The sequence below is a fragment of the Neospora caninum genome, chromosome XI (genome assembly GCF_000208865.1).
Source record: "Neospora caninum Liverpool complete genome, chromosome XI".
In the NCBI taxonomy this organism is placed as follows: Eukaryota; Apicomplexa; class Conoidasida; order Eucoccidiorida; family Sarcocystidae; genus Neospora; species Neospora caninum.
This window is the reverse complement of record NC_018397.1, coordinates 5,413,546-5,433,281: the sequence shown is the minus strand read 5'-3', so window position 1 is coordinate 5,433,281 and position 19,736 is coordinate 5,413,546. Positions and strand designations below refer to the sequence as shown.

General features: G+C 56.5%; 2 protein-coding genes across 2 annotated transcripts; one reads left to right on the top strand and one right to left on the bottom strand.

Moving 5' to 3' along the window:
• Positions 1-1,314: 1,314 nt before the first annotated feature.
• NCLIV_059520 (conserved hypothetical protein) lies at positions 1,315-10,868 on the bottom strand (the record flags this gene model as incomplete). The annotated part of the gene is made up of 13 exons (XM_003885506.1): positions 1,315-1,507; positions 1,915-2,091; positions 2,380-2,588; positions 3,307-3,441; positions 3,822-3,896; positions 4,124-4,186; positions 4,599-4,654; positions 5,034-5,106; positions 5,680-5,773; positions 6,374-6,528; positions 6,833-6,994; positions 7,571-7,904; positions 8,767-10,868. The coding sequence occupies 13 exons, from the start codon at positions 10,866-10,868 to the stop codon at positions 1,315-1,317; spliced, it is 3,828 nt and encodes a 1,275-aa protein (XP_003885555.1).
• A 2,103-nt stretch (positions 10,869-12,971) lies between these two features.
• Positions 12,972-18,644, top strand: NCLIV_059510 (RNase L inhibitor, related; the record flags this gene model as incomplete). The annotated part of the gene is made up of 9 exons (XM_003885505.1): positions 12,972-13,316; positions 14,048-14,272; positions 14,625-14,900; positions 15,459-15,680; positions 16,081-16,220; positions 16,590-16,694; positions 17,293-17,535; positions 17,987-18,088; positions 18,461-18,644. The coding sequence occupies 9 exons, from the start codon at positions 12,972-12,974 to the stop codon at positions 18,642-18,644; spliced, it is 1,842 nt and encodes a 613-aa protein (XP_003885554.1).
• Positions 18,645-19,736: the final 1,092 nt, after the last annotated feature.

The window sequence follows — 19,736 nt, the reverse complement described above, 5'->3', positions numbered from 1 at the left end:
GGCGATCGCTGTCCCGGGTTGGGAGGCGAGTAGCCGGTCCACGAGGACCAAGACAACGGCAGACTTCTATGTGCCAGTCTCCGTGACTGATACGAGGACTCGAAGGGAACCTCAGTATGGATGTGTCCCCTGCGTTCACCTCTCGATTGACGCATTGTTCCTCACTGCCTGCAACGTAGGGAAATATGCCCTACGACGCTTCCCTCAGCACGTGCCCGAATCGCTACCTGTCTCTCTGTTCTCCCCTGACCAAAGACACCGCCCCCCCCCGGATGTACGTGGCGGAAATCGGACGTCTGTAATGTGTTCCGTGCAGTAGGGACTTGAAGATGTAATTCCAGTTTTCTACGCCCACAGTGTCGCCTCCTGAACGTGTGAAACAGTTGTGTAGTGATGAGCCCGTCCACCGTGTTTGGCTCCACCTATGAGGTCCTTGTGGCTGAAGAAGATCCACTAGGAGATCCACGTTTAGTGGACGCTTTGCGAATCACTCGCGCGTCTCGTGCTCTCTGCTCTCTGAAAAAAGATATAAAAGTGGCGGAGGCCACGCAGTTTTTCAAAAGTGTCTTTTGCAGTATCACGCAGCACCCAGCTGTTCATCCGCGTCTTCCGTCCCGAAAGCTGCACAAAATCACGAGAATCCGTTTTGGTCATCTGCGCCTCTTCACTCTATCAGAAATAGATGACGCACTGTGCCACGAAACACAGCTCCTCGCTCGCGTCTTTGTTCGCTCGTCTGTCTCTGTGTTCGGTCCTCCGTCCCGGTTCACTCGCTCTCTGGCCCTTGCTTCCTCACTCCCGTCCCCAGCTTCGTTGTAGCCAGTTCGCCACAAAGGCGCCTGCACTTTATACACGGACTCTACCTAGACATTTGCGCGGACGTACCTCACCCCGGAGGCAAAAAGGTCATTCCGCCGTTGTCGTCCTTCGCTGTTCAACCCCTCATCTGTATATCCCGTTTCTTCCTCGCCGTTCCCCAGCCCCCGGGGGCTGATCCATAGCGTACGGCAAGGCACCCGCAAACGCGTGCACGCAGAACCGCTAGAAGGCAGCACACAGGGTGAGGCGGCACTAACTAACAACGGCACTACACTACGAGTGCGATTTACTCGAAGCGAAGAAGAAAAGCCCACGAACCGACGAGAACGAAACAGGAGACATGCGCGAACGACACCCACGACACAAAAGAGGCCCTCTGCAGCACACCCGTCACTGCCGAGCGCGGGACAGCCACACATACAAGCAGCCGAAACCCGATCCGAAAACGAATTCGACAAAACGCTGTCCACAGAGATCTGCTTCGCCAGCCGCCGTTCACTTGACGGAAAAACCCTCACTCCGGCTCTCTTTTCCAGGCAACGAAGCCCCGCCTCCACTGGCCGGCAGAGAGCTCCCCGCTGTGCAGACACCTGCCTGCTCGACGGCCGCTCGACAGACAGCGGTCTGAAACTGGAGCTCCCGAAACCGTCGAGCGCGTCGCTCGTACAAGTTCACGTTGAATCGCGTTCTGGAGGGAAACAGAGTCAGGAAAACTGCAGCTTGTGAATAGATCCACGAGCGTCTGAATGCTTCCCTGCTCCGCGGGGGTGCTCCGAAAAGAGGCAGGGCACCGCGACTCACATCATCACGTTGTATACCAGGACACACTCGCTAGTGTAACTGCAGATAGAGATACAGGAAGAGACCCGCGGAACCGAAGGTACGAGAGAAGAGACGGGGCATGCAGGGGGAAGGCCACAAAGGCGTTCTTAGATGCAGGATTCACCCGCTTACTGCGGCAAAAGCAAGGGACGCAAGGGAACGGCGGGAAGCCTGTGTCGCAAACGAATCCAGCCTAGCGTCGTAGCCGTCGCAGCCCGCGCCAGGCTGTCCGTGCCACTCAGCTGCCTAGAAATGACTCAAATTGGGACTCACTTCAAATGCGCGACGAAGGCCTTCAGATACGCGGCGCTGAGCGTAAAGCGTGGTCCAGCACCGAACCTTCGTAGCACTGCCTGCTTTAGCAGACCTCGCAGAAACTGCGGGAAGTGCTGTTCCTGGTCGGGCTGTAAGTCGCTCTCGGCGCCGAGGCCGAGCTCGACGTATTCCCGGCTGTAGGACAACCCAGAAAAGCATCGCACACCCGACAGTGCTCGAACACCTGGCCCCGCATGCACACCCGCAAACATGCAAATATGTCCACACGAACAACGCTGCGGCAACCTTACACGTATATATATATATATATATATATATATATATTCATTTTTAAGTTGGGTATCATGTGCTTTGTCCTGGATGTAAGCAACGCATAGACACTCGACACAGACGTGTTTCTTTGTCGACCGTCACAACAGAAAGCGAATGGACTCGCATGGTTCCTGAGTGCAGTGGACGTACAGCCCATTCCGTCGCAGGTGGAAGATGGCGGCCATGTCGATGAGGATTGCGCCTACGCGGAGAAGCGGAGACTTCGCCAGTTCTGCTTCTTTCAAGTGCTGCGTCCGGTCTCCGCCGAAAAGCATGGGAGCAAAAGGCACTGCGAGACAGGCCAGAGGGTTGCTGGGGCCTTTGGAGTCATCCGCCACTCGCTGCCAGGCCTCGAAGGACTGCGGAAGGCACGAATGCACAGCCGAGGCAGCCTCCGTGTTTCGAGCAAACATGAAGCATGTAGAGCTCTGAAGTATGTCAGCTTCAGAGCTCTCCAAAACCCTGGAACGCTGAAACCCGCTCTGGAAAAACGAAAGGAACTCCCGCGCAATGCGACGCAGGTCCGGCGTCTTCATGCGCCGATGCCCCGCTTTTCGACACATCTCTCTGCATCATAATGACAGCGATCGCCACAAAAAACACGTCGAAACGTGCGTGCACAGATACAATCAAGGCATGTTTTCAATGCTGCACAGCGCAGCACATCGACTGCCACCGCGCACGTGTGTCAATACACACCTGGACGAGCTCACACAGCCTCACATACACAAACGGCCTTCTGCGGTCCCCGGCGAATGACGGACCCCAGCAAACCTGGTGTGTCCTCCGTCAAAAAGAATGTCACCCTCTACCTGCCGCGTCTACACCTCGTCAAAGGTGACCACGTGCACACTTCCTTACCCGCGCATCTACTCACATATATATATATATATATATATATAAACGCGTATGTATGCGTGTGTTCATATGCATGCATACACATACAATATATATATATATATATATATATATATGCGGCGGACTCCATATCGCTTGCCCCTGGGGAGGAAATTGGTATGTGCGTCTCGATGTGGCGAGCTTCGGTGCACGTGCTGGGTTGTCCGGCGTTTTCCTCACCTCCTGCACTTTCTGAATGACAGCGGAGTCGTCCTTCTTGAACAGCGGGGACTTCTTGATCATGTCGAAGAGCTGGAGGAGGAGATACTCGTACACCGTGCTGTTGTGCACGAGCGTTCTTCTCACCCACGTTTTCTGTGCCAAAAGAACGGGGCCAGCAAAACGAACTGGGCCATGAAAAGACGGCGGAGGCGGACGGCAAGCGCCTGTCGCCTCGAGGCGATGAGAAACAAAAAGGGACCGGGAGTCACGACGCCTCGATCAAACTCATAAATTAATCCAGAAGTGGAACCAAAAACGAGGTTTTCCTTTTACGCGCCCACACCGTCGCCGCCTCGCGTCGCCTGCCTCGCCGTTCTCCTTTCCCCCACTTCTCTCTCGTCGCTGCGGGTTTGTCGCGTTCCGCCTTTCTCTCTTTGTCCCTCCGATTGCTCCCCCTTCCGCAGACTAGGATCACAAGCCAGAGACGCTGTGCGCCCCGTGTCTTCCACTCGACTCAGCTTCTCGTGACTTACGTGGACGAGGAAGACGCCGCATTCGCGCGAGATGGCGTGCAGAGCACTCCCCAACTTATTCACGAGAGCCCAATTCTAAGGAGAGACACAGAGACCCACGGAGAGCGAAAACGATGAAGCAAGGAAAGCCCCAGAATGCAGGGATGTGATCAAGTCCTCTGGAGGCGAGATGCGCAACAAGGGGAAACGCTGAAGTCACGCCTGCCTCACAGCGCTCATCGCCAGGTGTGAGCCCCGATCCTCGCCTCCTCACCGAGGTTCGGTCTCTCCAGATTCGATGAGACATTTCCCCCCTTCCTCACCAACTCGACGAGACGCTCCGGCCCTTGCCGGTTCGCCAGTTGCTCGATCCAGGCTTTTCTCAACTGCATGCAACACACAAGCGGCGCGCGTTCATGCTCGATATTTGATCGTGTCGGAACGTGTGCACATAGATTTATGTGTGCATTCACACGTACATATATGGATATATACAGGTAGATAGGTGTACGTGCATATGGAGGGATGAGTGTGGATGCCTGGTTTGTGCCTTGTCACTTGGAAAAGTATCGCTCCGCCAACGAAGCCTCATGAGATCCACATGGACAGAATCTGCAGCTCCGGGACCTGAGGCTTTTGGTATTTTGTGGAGAGCATGTGAAGAGACGAAACGCAAGAGACCGTTCCACTGCGTTTCCCAACAAGGCAGGCCTTGGCGCACCTCCACAGCGTTTCCCCCCTCTTGGATCAGAGCGGGACACTCCTGATTGGCACGACTGTGCTTTCAGATTGACTCACGTGCTTCACCATAATTTTCTCGATCGCTTGAGAGCCCGCATTCTCGCCTTCGACCGCTGAAGGCAATGCTCACACGAACAAAGTTCGTCTTCCTCTCACCTCGTTCGCCCTCTCCGTCGCCGTCTCTTACTCTCGTCGTCCTCTGTTCCGCTCTCCTCTGTTGTCTTCCGCCTTGCCTCTGTTTCCTTCTCCCCTTGCCTCTGTTTCTTTCTCCCCTTGCGTCTGTTTCTTTCTCCCCTTGCCTCTTTTCTTCCTCCCCTCCAGCAACTCGCGTTCTGGCAACAAGCACTCCGTCGCGACGCGTTTCACTTTTAAAGACAAGAACACAAGAGAGCGACGAAACGAGGAACGGAGAGTCGAGCGCCTCTCTCAACCCGCCTTCGTGGCCTCACTGGCATTACAAGGCCGGTCTACGAACAGTGCCTTTCCGCTCACCGTGGAGTGTCTTCAGCTCTTCTTCCATGTCGAGCAGGACATTGAACGCGTCGTCTGTCATGTTCTGTTTCAGCTGAAGGAGAAAACGCGACACACCAGTCACCTCCCGATCTTCCGTCCACAGAAGGCCTCCTCAGTGTTAAAGTCTCTGTTGCTCTTTGCGCTCACGATCTTTCATCCCAGGAACCGGTCGACAATGAAGCGAAGAACTCAAGGCACACGCGAAACCCCCACGAAAGTTCCACAGAACAAACAGGACAGATTCGAAACTTTTTTTGTGCTCGGTGTCTCTCCATGCCACGGCCCTGGAACCCCTGGCTCCACCCCTCAACCCGACAAGACGCTCTCTGCTGGAGTGCACATCTTCCGGCTTACAACACCGCCATCTGGAGACTTTTGCGAGTGTATATACACAGCCGCATGCCGCATACTTCCATCCATACGCGAACATACACATACATAGATATCACTTTGTAGTTGTGTATAGATATAATTGTATGCAAGACACCTGTGGGAAATCAAACCAGATGCACAGGCCCCGTGTTGTCATCTGCATGCAGGTGCGCGTGAGCTTGGGCTTTCAGCCGAAAAAGCAACGAGGCCAGGGGTTCCCGCTTTCCAGAAGAGAGAGAAACGCGTCACTCACTGAGGTTCGGTATCGCCTCCAGGCCAGGGGATTGAAATTCTCGTCCTCCTGCTGCATCCTGCGGCCTTTCTTGACGTTGCTGTCAGTGTCCTCTCTGAACACGACAACCAGCACGCGTACGAATGGCTCGGAGCTTACATCTTTTCATCTAAGGTACACATACATGCATATATACATATATACATATATGTGCACGCATACACGTGTAGATAGGCTCCAAGGTCTCCAGAGACGCCCCGAGTCCGGGAGATCCGCGTCGTTGAAAGTCGTCGCTACAGCACGCACACTGTTCCAGACGAGAGAGCGGAGAAGCGTGTTGTCTTCTTCGTGAGTCTCTCAAACATTTACGTGCCAGACAAGCATGCCGTCGCTTGCTTTCGGGCCCAGCCCCTGGAGGAAAGAGCGTATGGTAGCCTCTCTACACAGCGACACAGTCCAGCCCATCGCTCGCTCCCTCTCTTGACCTGCACATGTGTGTCTTTCTATACATGTGTAAGTATACAAATATAAAGAGAAACCCAGATACACTGACGTATGCATGGACCTAGAAAAAACCTCGATGTACACGTGTACCTCTACGTGTATCTATGTATATAGGTAAAAATATACGAGTATGTATGCCAGTGAGAACACCGCACCGCGTGCACGTGTGTAAAGGGTAACCGGCGATTCCTTCGCTTGAGACGACGCCTACGGCTCGGAGTCTTCCATCGTTGGATCGTTGTCGCACACGAACTCCTCTGTGCCTTCATAGGCGTCTTCATCGTCCATGCCGCTTTCGGACGGCGCTCCGGAGACTGTCTGTTGGTCTTCAAAATCAGCCTGCGGGTCCATGCCAAACTCGCGGAACTGAGCAGACACACAACCACGGGAACAACCGTATCGGCGCCAGCTCGTCCTCTTTCTCTCCCCTTTCTCCCTGTTTCTTGTCCTTTCCCTCCCTTTCTCTTTCTCCCTGTCTCTCCCTTTCTCTCTCTCCCGTTCTCTCGTCTCGGTATCCACTTCATCTGCGTGCGCCGCCCACCGCGTCGCCGTCCTTCCTCAGCACCCCTCCGGGACCGTTTTCTCGTCCTCCTCGTACAGCCACTGTGCGCTCTCTGCTCGCTGCTTCTGTCTCTCCCGAGTCTCCTGGAGTCTGTAGGCCTGTCCTTACTGTCTCGCTGTCGTCGAGAAACGCATCGTCTTTGTCGTAGTAGACTCCCCCGGCGCCGCCGCCGCCTCGAAGGATGTCGCGCGGATTCGCGATGAGGCGCTGCCTGGCCAGTCTCTGCTCAATGCTCGCGACGCACAACTCCAGCTTGCTCGGGCGGTATTGCTGAGAGGAAAAAAAGAGGCAACGCACTCGCCCGTTAGTCCTCCCGCGGGTGTCGACGCTGCGGAACCACTGGCCTCGCGTAGAACACGGACTTTCTCGCCCTTCGGCAGAACGCCCGACGCCTGGGTGTGCGTCACCCCTGCAAGTGTCGGGTCCGCCGCCGGCTGCTCCACCGAAACCGGGGCGTTCTTATGAGACATTTTCTTCCGCACAACAAAGTTTTTCCTGCGACGTCCTCTCCCAGCAAGAGAGAGAAAGACGGGTGTCGAAACGCCAAAGGCCCGAGAGAGGCGACCAAGCCAGAGACAAACGCCGTGCCGCAACCGGCACGGCGCTGCCACAGCGCCCGACCGCTCCGGTGTGTCTGTACACCTCACGGCCAGAGAAGAGGAACGAAGGTCTTAAAGACAGCCTTCTGTCCACGCCACTTTTGACACAGCCAAACGGCGACCTCGTTTATTCGTCCAGCCTCCCGCGCGTGTCGCTTCGTCTGCTGGGACCGCCGCCCGAGTTCGGGGAGAAAGCCGGAGAAGACCCGTTTTCGCATGCGCCCAAAAAAACCTCTGTGCGACTTACCAGGTTTCCGCCCAGCTCGTGGCCGCCAGCTGCGCCGCCTCGCCCAGCGAGGCCGGAGTCTCCGCAGCTCCACGAGCCCGCGACGGCGCCGGAAAGGACCGTCTGGACGCCTCGCCCTGCAGCGCCGTCGGAGCCGTTGAGCGTTTGCGAGCTCAGAGAGAGCGGGACAGAAAGCGGCGCGGCCTGGAAGATCGCCGCTTCCAACGTTCGCGGGTCTCTCACTCTCGCTTCGCCCCCGTAAGCAGCGTGCACCGACGCTCGGAAGTCGACGAGCACCGGCGCAGCCGAGAAACAAAACGCTTTCGATCGGCTGTCTGCAGTGGGAGGTGACGGCCTGCACAAAAGACGCAAAGACAGTTTGAACAAGGACAGGCACAACTCTCGCGCCGTTTGCATGCATTTTTTGCATGCGTTCAAGGCTCCTTCGCCGTATCTAGAACCGCCACACTTTCGGCCCGCCTCTCGCGCCCGGCATCTCTCCACGACGAAGTGCGCGGGACACGGCGCACTGGGCGTTTCTTCACTCGACGCAGTTCCGGGACACCATCGGAGTCCCCGGGGAGGACGCCTCAACCGGAAGGCGAAGCGACGGCGGTGCGTTGGAAAGGAGTAGTCACCGACACAAGGGGGAATGCCTCGCAAGAACAAAAGACTGGTAGAAACGAGGTGCGAACCCCTTCTGTGGACGCGTAGGTTTTGCAAACCCTCATCGGTTTTCAGCCTCGCCGGAAGGTCGATGCGGCTCCCCGCGCGCTGGGCTGTTTCGCTCCCCATCACAATGGGGCCCGCCGCTCGGGTTGTCTCCCTTTCGAGAGGCCAGTCCAAAAATGTGTGTATATCTACACTGCTGTATCCCAGCCGGGATCCTGTGGCCTGTGGCGTGAGAGCTGCCGCATGATCTGCCTCTGCTCGTTGTCGCCTCTCCACATCTGCGCGAACGCACGGAGACCGAACCGACCTCCTCGTTCATGCCGCCCTTGCCTCCTCTGCCGTTCCTTCCCTGCAGTTCGCGCCGCCTTCCTTTTGTCGCTCCTCCCGCCTCGCTTTTCGTGTCCCAGCGTCTGGTCGGTCGCAGAGGACGTTTTTGCTTGCGGCGGCCGCTCCTCGTTTCGGCGCGCACCACCTCGCCGAAAGGAGGCCCTCGTCCTTCGCAATTCGCTTCCCATGCAGCGCCTGTGAGACGCCTGTCTTCCTACCTTTCTCTTCCTGGACTGTCCTCGTCATTCTCTTCTTCTTCGTCGGGCCCCGCCAAGCCTTCATGCTCCACGTCGATCCACAGGCCGCGAATGAACCTGAACGGCACGTAGCGCTTCCCTTCCTCCTCGCCCTCGCTTTCGCCCTCGCGCTCCCCGCCTAGACTATCTGCGTCGTCGTCCTCGGAGCCGAGCGACTCCTCGTCGTCGATCTCGACTACCTCCATGGGGCTGCTGGAGGCCGCTGCCGCGCAAGGCGCCGAAAAAGGCGGTGCGGAGGGAAACGAAGCGACGCCAGAGGGGAGCTGAGCATCCGCGGAGGGGCTTCCTGGAGGCGCTAGAGACGCTTCAGCTTCACGCGTCCTCTCTGCGACGTGGCCCGGGCCCTGAACAACGAGACCCGACGAGACAGCCGAATGGATCGCAGCCCCGGAAGCAGTCGCGTTCCGAGCTCCGCACTCCGCCCGCTTTCGCCCCTCGACATCTCTCCAATCGGAGGCATCCGCCTCCCCGAAACCCGCCAGCGCGCGAAGGCCAGCGTCTGAGTTGCCGTCTTCTTCTTGACCCACGACAGAGACACCTGGGGAACGCCAGGCCGCGTCATGCCGCGCGGTCTCTGCACTTGTTTCTGCGACTCCCCCGGGGCCGCCCCGCTCTGGTTCGCCTTCCAAGCCGCGTCGACAGCCGTTGCGAGGGCGGGGCTGAAGCCGAGGGGTTGCGTGGATGAAAGAAGACGCGTCTTGCGGCTGCGGCGCGGGAGGCAGAGACGCCTTCTCTGCGTGCCAGGAGACAACGCCTGCGTCTGCTGATGAAAGCGGCGCACCTGCGGGGGTTCGGGCGGGCATCGCCCCGTTCCTCGCAGGCGCAAGTTCTTTGTAGGGTGGACCCGTGGGATGGGACGCGGAGATCCCAGAAGACGCGAAGGCGGTGGGTGGACCCACAGGCGGTGCGCTCGGAGCTTGCGGCGCGCCTTCCGTTAGCCTACTTTTTTTCTCGCGTTCTTGCTGCGACGTCGCGAGAATCGCTGCGAACTTCCCCAGTGTGTCGTCCCGAAAGAGCGACCGAGACGGAGAAGAAAGCACACTCTTACACGCTTCTCGCCCCGGGGCTGCGCCGTTGTTTTTATTTTCTTTGTTGCTCGTGCGTGGCGAGTTGCCGGGCGTCCACGCGGTTCGAGGCACGCGCCCCTTGGGAGACTTGGCCGGGAATGCACGGGGCGAGGCCGCCCCGGCCGACGCGCAAGAGGCCAAGTGAGAAGCGGACAACGAAGGCAAGGACGCCTTTGCGGCGGAGCGAGAAGCGTCTCCAGTCGTCGCGAGCGGGGCAGGCGACAGAGCTGCTGGGTCGTGCGTCACCGAGGCGGCAGGGAGAGGCGGAGCGTCAACACCCGGTGAACTCTGTGGCTCTGGCGGGGACGCAAAAGAGGCAGTGTCCTGAACGTTCGCGCCGGCCGTCACCGTGGACAATGCGGGATCTTTGTCTCTCTTGGCGCTCGCTCCAGCTGCTGCTTTCGGGCGACCTTGTCTCTTCTTCGCGCCAGCGCCTTTCTGTGGCACGGCCGCGGGGGCTCTGGGCGTCCCGGCTTCGGAGGATCCCCTCTGCTGCGCCGGAGAGGGTCCGTCGCGCGGCACATGCTTGTTTGTGCGGGCCTTCTTTGGTCGTGGCTCTTGGGAGCTTTCCCCTTCGTCGCCGGTAGCTCCACAGGAAGCATTGTTCTTCAACTTTCGCGGCTTCGAAGGCACCGCGCCTTCTCTTCCGACTGACAAGGAAGCACCTTGATAGATCCCGCCAGTCGCCCGCCAGCCTTCTCCCGAAGACGCGTTCGCAGCCGTGCATACAGCAGATGACGGGACAATGGAGGCAGGGGAGGCGGGCGAGACCCGCGAAGAAGGGCCAGAACATGAGGCGGGCAAAGGAAGCGACGGCGGAGCTAAGCAGGCGTCCTCTGTTGACGTCGCGGAGCAGGTCAGTCCGCTTTTCTGTTCCAGCGGAGACGCCAAGTCGGGGGAGGAGGGCGCACCGCTTTCTGCGCTCTGCACACCCAGTTGGCGATGTTTTTGCTGTTCAAACTTAGCTTTCGCCGCGGAGAAAAGGTCGCGCCACATTTTGACGGCAAAGGCAGACGCTAGGAAAGAAGCTCGAGGGGAGGCTTACAACTGTCCTGCGCCTTCCGGTGCCGTCTACGAACCGAGCATCCCCAGGCCGCCAAGGACGCGGGTGTACGTACACCTCACTCACACACACGGTCCGACTTGGTGTGCAATGGCCAGTCGCAGCGTCGGAAACGCTCAGTACGGCGTCGCAGGCGTGGAATGTCGAAAGGAGAGAGTGGAGAGGATGATTATGCCGGGGAAAACACACGGAAGAGACGAGCCAGACAAACTTCCCCGTGGATTAAAGCAAACAAGCTCCGCAAGACACCGCCGGCGCGGCAAGGGCCCTTTCGAAGCGAATGCGCCGAATCGAAAAAGTGGTCTCGGAAAGCCGGCAGTCACCTTCGCAAACGCCAATTAAGCCCAGCACTGGGGTTGACGAACATCCAATAAACGTGGCCACGAGGCTCCGATTCTCGCGACGGCAATGGCAGAAACGCCGCTCCTTGGCGTACCTCGTAGACGGGGAGACCCCTGCCTGTCAAATCAGGCAAGTGTGCAGAAAACATGGCTGCTTAAGCAAGAATGCGTCCGAGACGAAAACTTGGAAATGGTTATTACCGTCAAGCGGCAGAGGGCAGTCCTAGGCTACTTTTCCGTTCGAGGACCACAAGGCACTCGCTTGCCGCATGCATCGATGGGAAACGCGTGAGGCGGGCGACCTAGGCTAGAGACCGCGGAATTTTTTCCGAGTTTCCGCGAGAAAAGCCTGTCGTCAGTCTAATAGCTCTGTCTCTCTCGGCTTCTGTCCGGGGCATGTTCCAAAGGAAAACAGTGGAGCTGCAAGGCGACTCCAAGTTGCTCCTCAAACCTCCAATTCCGGTGGGTGAGCTTCCTGCCCGCCCAGATGTCACCAACTGGAGAGGCATCAAGACCGCGGTATTTCTTTGATAAGACGGACTAGGGGAAAAGCGTGGATTCCGCTGCGTGACGTTTCGCAGCCCCGCAGCACAAAGACCCCCCGAGAATCCCAAAACAAAAATCCGTCAGTTGCCAAGCCGCGTGTCAACAGAAAAGTGTTCTTCATTGTGGGTGGGGTATTTCCAGTGTCACAACGGAGCAGCCTTTTTTTCTGTCGCGTTCTGCTGCGAAACGGTTTCTGGGACTGCCTTGAGCTCCCAGGAGTCATGCGCTCTCCTTCTTCGCCTTGACGCGACGCCGCTTTTTGTCTTGCTTTTCCCGTTTGCTTCGCCCCTTGTCACCTCTGGTCCTTCCGAGCTTCTTCCGGTGTGGTTTTCCCGTCACTTCGGCCCTTTCTTGCCAGTTATCTCTCTCTCCACTACGCTGCCACCGCTGCAGGCTGGGTTCCTCATATCGCAAAGTCCAGTTTTTTGTATACTCACTCAAAATCGCGTGTCTTGTCTCTCAACGGGCTCTCTGTCGTCTCTTCGCCAGGCTGATGCTCCTCGGTTCTCCTGTATAGGACAAAGGCGCTCCGACGTTTCGCCTCGGCCCTCCGCAGGCTCCTCTCTCTCTTGCCGGTCAGGGAATTCTAATCTCCGCATGCGGAGGTCGCCTGAGGCGGCCGGTGCCTTCCTCAAAATCTACAGATTGTTTATTGAACCGATCGTCTGTCGCTGTCCTGGCGCCCGCCGGTTTCGGTAGGCTCTCCGAGGTTTCGCCCCTTCGTGGCGGTTCCAGCTCCTCGACGCAACGAGGAACAGAAGAACGGAGAGTTCGGCAGGTCGTCTTTTGCCCTCAACCCACGCGCACATCCTTCTTTTGTGTCTGACGCCTTCTTTCCTCTCTTTCTACGTGCGAGCTGAGAGAAAGAATTCAAGTGGAAGCAGTCTTCCCTGCCTCTTTGCGCTGTCTGAGCCCATTCTGTCGCGTGTCGCTAGCTCATCTTCCCTCCGTGTCTCCGCGTCTTCCGTTTCCTTGTCACGTCTGCTCCAGGACAGACGAAAACCCGCTTTTTCGTGCGTCAACGCGTGCTTGAGAGTTCTCGCTCATTTCCTCTCGGGCTTTGGCCACTTTCCCCCTCTAGTCGGCCCTCCGCCTCTCCCTCGTCCGTGTCTCTTGCCGTGTCTCCAGTTTTTTCCGTGTGTCGTAAAGATGGCGCCGAAGCAGAAGAAGGAGGCGGAGGCAGTCGACGACGCGCGGCTCAGAATCGCCATCGTGAACGGCGACCGCTGCAAACCTAAAAAGTGCAGGCAGGAGTGCAAGCGCAACTGCCCCGTCGTGCGCACCGGGAAACTGTGCATCGAGGCAGACGCCACGTCGAAGATTGCCTTCATTTCCGAGCCGCTCTGCATTGGTTGCGGTATTTGCGTGAAGAAGTGTCCCTTCGAGGCGATCGCCATCATCAACCTCCCCAGAGACCTGGGCAAAGATGTCACACACCGCTTCGGGCCGAACTCGTTCAAACTCCACAGACTGCCCGTTCCCAGACCAGGACAGGTCAGGAAAACGTGGAATTTTCTCGACGACACATCGAGAGTCAAGGCCAAGCCCACGCAACAACCAACTATCCATCTACATATATATATATATATATATATGTGTAAATAGATAGAGGCGTGGATGTATATGTTTCTAGATGTATTGACGTACATGGGTATGTTCAGGTTCGATCTGAAGATGTGTTGTATGGCCGTCACAGAAAGCGGAGAAGGTACAGATGCGCGTAGAAGGACAGATGTATAGCAGAGCACACGTGTGCACCGAAACGGTGTAGCGAAGAGGGAGAAACTCGCAAGGGAGGTGCGCGCGCTGAGTCGATGTGGACTGGACATGAGATAAGCGCCAGGATGAGGAGACACGTCAAAGAGCTTTGAAAGGAATCGAGCGCACCACAAAACCTCGTCCAGTCGGAAATGCAAAGAACAAAAAACGCAAAAAACGAGACAAGAGGTGGACAGGAAGAAGGGAGAAACGGAGACAAACCAGTGGCGAGAGTCGCGTGGCGAGCAACCGCACACCTTTTTGTCCAAAAGTTCCCGTTGATTTACATGTGTTTGCCTGGGTGTCGGTATTGACTCCGAGCGTTGATAGGCACAGAAGAACAGCGCCTTTTTTCGAGAGAGGCCGAGATGCAGGCCGTCCCTCGGGGGGTTCTGGATCTTTGGTAGGCTCGTCCTCTCCCTGTTATCCCCCTTGCCGCTGTCCCCTTTTTTCTTTCTTGGCTGCAGGTCTTGGGTCTCGTTGGTACAAACGGTATCGGCAAGTCGACGGCGCTGAAGATTCTCTCAGCGAAGCTGAAACCGAATCTGGGCAAGTACAACAACCCGCCAGACTGGCAAGAAATCTTGGCGTACTTTCGAGGCAGTGAATTGCAGAATTTCTTCACGCGCATGCTCGAGGAGGATCTGAAAGCCAGCATCAAACCTCAGTATGTGGACCACGTCCCTAAGCAGGTGAGTCGCTTCTTTGTTGCGCAGAAAAGCCGAGACATCTGAGGTGCGTCTCGTGTTTGCCTTCGTTCCCCTGTGGATCTTCCTTGCCTTGCGTCAGTTTTCGCTTCTCTTTCTCCTGGAGTCTTCTCTCTTTGACGTCGCCACCTCCCACCCAGCCCCGCTCTGGCTTTCCTTTCTTCTCCGTCTTCGCTTTCGCCTTTTTTTTGCGTTCCTCTCCTTTTGCTCTTTCTTCTCTCCTTTCCCTTCTGCGCGTTCTCTGTTTTCTCTTCGGCGGGCGGACTGCCGCTGCTTCGCGCCGCTGTCCTGTCTCTCCTCCGAGGCCTGGTTTTCCCTTCTCGCGGTTTTTCCTCAGGTGAAAGGGACGGTTGGGGCCGTCGTGAAACTTAAAGACGAGACTGGCCGAGGAGCCGAACTCATGAAAGACATGGAGCTAGACCACCTCGTCGACCGTGAAATTGGAAATCTCTCCGGAGGGGAGTTGCAGCGTTTCTGCATCTGCGTGACGGCCATCCAAAAGAACAATGTGTTTATGTTTGACGAGCCCTCGTCGTATCTCGACGTCAAACAGAGACTTAAGGCGGCGCTCGTGATTCGCTCTTGTCTCCAGTACGACAACTTCATCATTGTGGTAAGAGCGCACGCGTGCTGGCGGCCGAAATTCCGCTCCGAGAAATCAAAGATTTCGTGGCTGTACACGGTTCTTTTGCCCCTCTCTCCCCACTCAAGAGCGACGTGGCCGCTCTCAGGGATCCCCTGCGAACTGGCGGCTGCTGCTGAGAAATCCAAACGTGAAACTCTCAAAAGTGCACTTACACCCTATGTGTGTGATAAACACTACATATATATATATATATATATATATATATGCATATGAATGTATATCCTCTCCTTTAGCCGCATGCTCAGGCCTCGGAGTTTTTGGTTCGTTTCTCTGTGGTAAAGCTACATTTGTGGGCGGAGGTGTGGACTTTGTCGAGAACGGGGGGGAGGGGCGGTGCGCTGTGAAAGAAAAGGACTGCACAGTGCATTCAGCGGTGGTGTGCCCAGGCGACTTTTTTCCCCGGTAACCCGACGGCAGTAGGAGCGGGAGGACCCGTGTGGCGGTTTTTCCGGTGTGACTCCAGTGGTGCGTCTGCTTTCGCGTTTCGCTGCGCAGAAGAGGATTCCCGCGTGTTTTTTCCTACAGGTTGAACACGATCTGTCCGTGTTGGATTACCTCTCCGACTACATTTGCTGTCTCTGGGGTAAACCCGGCGCGTACGGCGTCGTCACCATGCCGTTCAGCGTCAGAGAAGGAATCAACATTTTCCTCGACGGTTTCGTGCCGACGGAGAACCTGCGGTTCCGCGACGAGAGCCTGAACTTTAAGCTGGCGGCTGACCAAGACATCCTCCCGGAAGAAATTCAGGTGAGGCCAAGGCTCCACAGACGGGAGGGAAAAGCACAAGGCATGGCCGGGGGTGGGGCGGGGGAGGGGGGCAAACGGAGGGACGGATACGAAAGGACGCGGATACGAGAGTGGAGGGAGACGGGACGAAGTGAACGCAGAGGCAGTCAGAAGAAGAGACTCCACCTGGGAGTTAACCCTGTGCGGCACGGGACGGCGGCGTGAAGCTTTCCTGCGTGTCTGTTAACTTATGTGGTCCCTTTCGACTGTGTGTGGTGTCTTTCCGTTTGCTTTCTTCCTCTTTCTTGTTTTCCGCAAAAACCGCGGCGGCGGTTTTTCTCCCACGTCGTTTCCTCTCTGTGTCCAATTTTCTTTCCCTCTCCGTCACTCCTTGGCTTCTCTGCGTCTCTCTTGTTCGCAGCGGCTGCATTTCTACAAGTATCCGTCCATGACGAAGACGCTCGGCTCGTTCAAGCTTCGGGTGGAAGGCGGCCATTTCAGCGACAGCGAAATCCTCGTCATGCTCGGCCAGAACGGAACAGGAAAGAGCACGTTGATTCGGTGGGTTTTTCTTGCTCGCTTTCGCGGTGTATGTCCAGAAGAAAAGTCACGGCCCGACGCGAGACAGCGCGTTTGTCGCCGGCATGCTTCTGTCCATCGTTCCCGTGGATTTCAGGGATCCATAGCTCCTCGGCTCTGTCGTGTGCGTCGCGAGTGACGTCTCTGCTACGCAGCGCGCTACTGGTGTGGGTTCTCGCAACAGCCAGTTCCCGCCGGTTGCTCTGTGGCAGACGCTTTCTCGTTTTTGCCTGGGTCGTCCACTCGACCAGCTACGGCGTCGTGTTTGTGGAGATTCCTCAAGTCCCGCGACTCTCCTGCCTGTCTTTTTTCGTGCATGCATCGCCGCACCTGCTGCTGGTGGCCCTTCAGAATGCTCGCCGGGCTGCTAAAGCCGGACGAAGACGTGGAGCTGCCGAATCTGCATGTGAGCTACAAGCCGCAGACGATCACCGCCAAGTACCAGGGAACAGTGAGGTGAGGGCTGCGCGTCGGGCTTTTGTGGAACGGAAACGACACGAAGCAGGGCGTTTGCCTTCGGCGGATTCGGCTGAACCGTCGTAGGTCCACGCTTTTTTACGCGAGATAGGCGGCTCTGCCGCGAGCGACGCAAGCAGAGACTGGCTGTCTAGGCAACACTTCCACAAAACGTCCTAGCGGGGTTTGCACTTCGAACAACGTCCTCAAAAGTCTGTCGGCATTTTTGGCACATGCACAGAGGCGAAGAGCAATCAAATAACTGCCCAATGACCGAGAGGGTGACTCGCCGACCCGTACAGGATCCACATTAAAAGATGCGTCTCTAAATAGGAAGATCTACGCGTCCGTGTGGGGGGGTGTGGACAGGGGCGCGTGCACTAATCTCAATGTGCTTTCTGTAAAACGGGGAACCTTGCGTGTGTGTCCGCTCTCTCTGTAGGGGAGATGGATCCTGTGTACGTGCTCCGCGTGTGTGTCCCGCCTTCCTCCTTTCGTCTTCGCTTCTGGCCTGCCCTGTCGATCACGCTGTCTGCGGGAAGGTGTCAAACGGGTGCTGCTTTCCCGTGGTTTTCCTCGCACTATCGTCTTGTTGCAGAGACTTGTTCTTCGCCAAGATCCGGGAGTCCTTCAACCACCCGCAGTTCCAAACAGACGTCGTGAAGCCTCTGCAGCTGGAGACGATTATGGACCAAGAAGTGCAGCACCTGTCCGGAGGAGAGCTGCAGCGCGTCGCCCTAATTGTCGCGCTGGGGAAACCTGCAGATATTTACCTTATTGACGAGCCGTCTGCTTACCTCGATTCTGAACAACGTATCATGGCTGCGCGAGTTATCAAGCGGTAGGCACACGAACGGATGCCCGTATCGCGGAAGGAGTCCCACGCACGTGTCCAATTGCGCGCGCCCATTCCTTTGCAGAGCACGTGTACATACACCGCGACGCATGTTGGGGTAGGCCGCTTTGGCGGTCTTTCATTGCCTTTCCCCGTCGTTCATTTCCGCCGTCCAGTTGCCAGGCTTGTGTATCGCGAGAGCCGCAGGCCAGCGAGGCAGCAGGGAAGACATCGCCTCGCCTGCACGCATGGAACCGCTCTCATCTTCTGCGTGGTCTCCTCGCTGAGGGGTTTCGAGCCCATTCCCGGGGCGTTTGGGAAGTGTGCTTAGAGGTCGATGCGCCAGTGTGCAAATGTGTCGGCTAAAAGTCCCCGTGTTTGCCAGTCTCTTGAGAAATGACCGGGGCTCACGTCCCTCGACACGTGCATCCTGTTGTGGGTCTCTGGCGATCTGCAGGTTCATCTTGCATGCAAAAAAGACGGCGTTCGTGGTCGAGCACGATTTCATCATGGCCACCTACCTGGCAGACCGCGTCATCGTGTACGAGGGCGAGCCTGGGTAAGCGGCCGAGAAGGGAAATCAGGCATGTGTCGACTCTCGCGCATTCGTTTTTTTTCCTGGACTGCCGTCTGAAAGTGGTTAAGGGATATCGCCGATTTCACGCACTGCTGGGGGGCTAGCGTGTAACTGTTCAGGGAAACGCGGCCCGCAGTTGTGGGACTCGCACGGAGACGGTACCACAAACACGCCAGATGCAGGTGTTGTATGCTCCGGCACACAAGTAAAACAAGTGTTTTTTCCTGTGTTTCGATTCGCTGAACGCGGAGGACGAGATCGCGATTACGAGCGTCGGCATTGCGTGCGTGTTTCGGCGCGACTGTTCGATGCCTTTATCAACGAGACCGCATGCGTTGCGTTTCCGTTCTTCAGGGTGGACTGCGTGGCTCTCTCTCCTGACAATCTCGTCAGCGGCATGAACCGCTTCCTTAAGTCCCTGGAGATCACATTCCGCCGAGACCCGACCAATTTCCGGCCCCGCATCAACAAAATGGAAAGTGTGAAGGACAAAGAGCAGAAGCTTCTTGGCAACTACTTCATGCTCGACGAGGCTTGAGGGAACGCGTAGTTCCCTTGGGAGAAACATTTTTCCCCATTTTTTGTTGGTTGAGGGGATAGGGAGGAGCCGCTGGCGCCCACAGACACGTTGTTGCCGGAACACCGTGCCTAAAAATGTGGAGTTAGTGGACCGATTCTTGTTTTTGTGTGGCTTATTCCTTTATATTTGTATGTCCGTGTATTTACACCTGTTTACCAGCGCATGTATAGATAGTATAAAGCGCACATCGGGTATGGGAGTGAGGGCGACGCTCATCCTCGTTTGCAAGTCACCGGTACAACATAACCACGACAAAACTCTCCACAAAATACCGGGTGACATCGTAGCGGTATGGATTGAGTACGCGCCATCACTGGGAAGGGCGTAGCCGGAGCGAGGCAAGGGTAGCGATTGCGTGAAACGCCACACCGCAGCTCTACTAGGAGGGTTGAAGAGCAGCAGTAGGCGACAGGGCCTTTTTCCTTCGTTGGTGAATTAATTGTTCGGGAGCAAGTGTCACCTCTTTGCTTCCGCGTTGTCACTTCAGAAGTCAACTGGTTATTCGATTGTAAAAAAGAAACGGCAAGAATACGCATTGTGCTAACGCATTGTTGTGATCGTAATTGTGTGGAGCGCAGCTACGATCAAGTCGAGGCCTGGCATCAGCGGAAAGAGACTCCTGTGGTCCACATCAGTTTTTTTCGCTGCTCTTTTTTAGTCACTTCATTTCATATTCACGGGAAAGTAAATCCACGTCTGGCTGTCCGCATGGGGAAGCCTTTTACCGTCCATTCGGGCAGGCGTGTGCAAGGACGACTGGCAGTCTGGTTCAAAGGATTTAGTGTCAGTTTCCGTGTAGGCACAGAACCGGTAGAACAATAGCGAACCTGCCTTTCATATAGCCTAGAACCAATACTGGCAAATAACATTTTTTTTGCACCGAGTCGGGAAGGTCTGTCGCGTTGCGAAGCCCCCGCATTCACTGGAACAACAAAAAGTAATGATGGAGTCAGCCATAACAATTCGTTTTTCGAGGACTAACCCGTTCTCGCCAATTTTGTCGAAAGTTCGACAAAATTCTCGCGGCGTTGAATCACGTTGCGGGCCCAC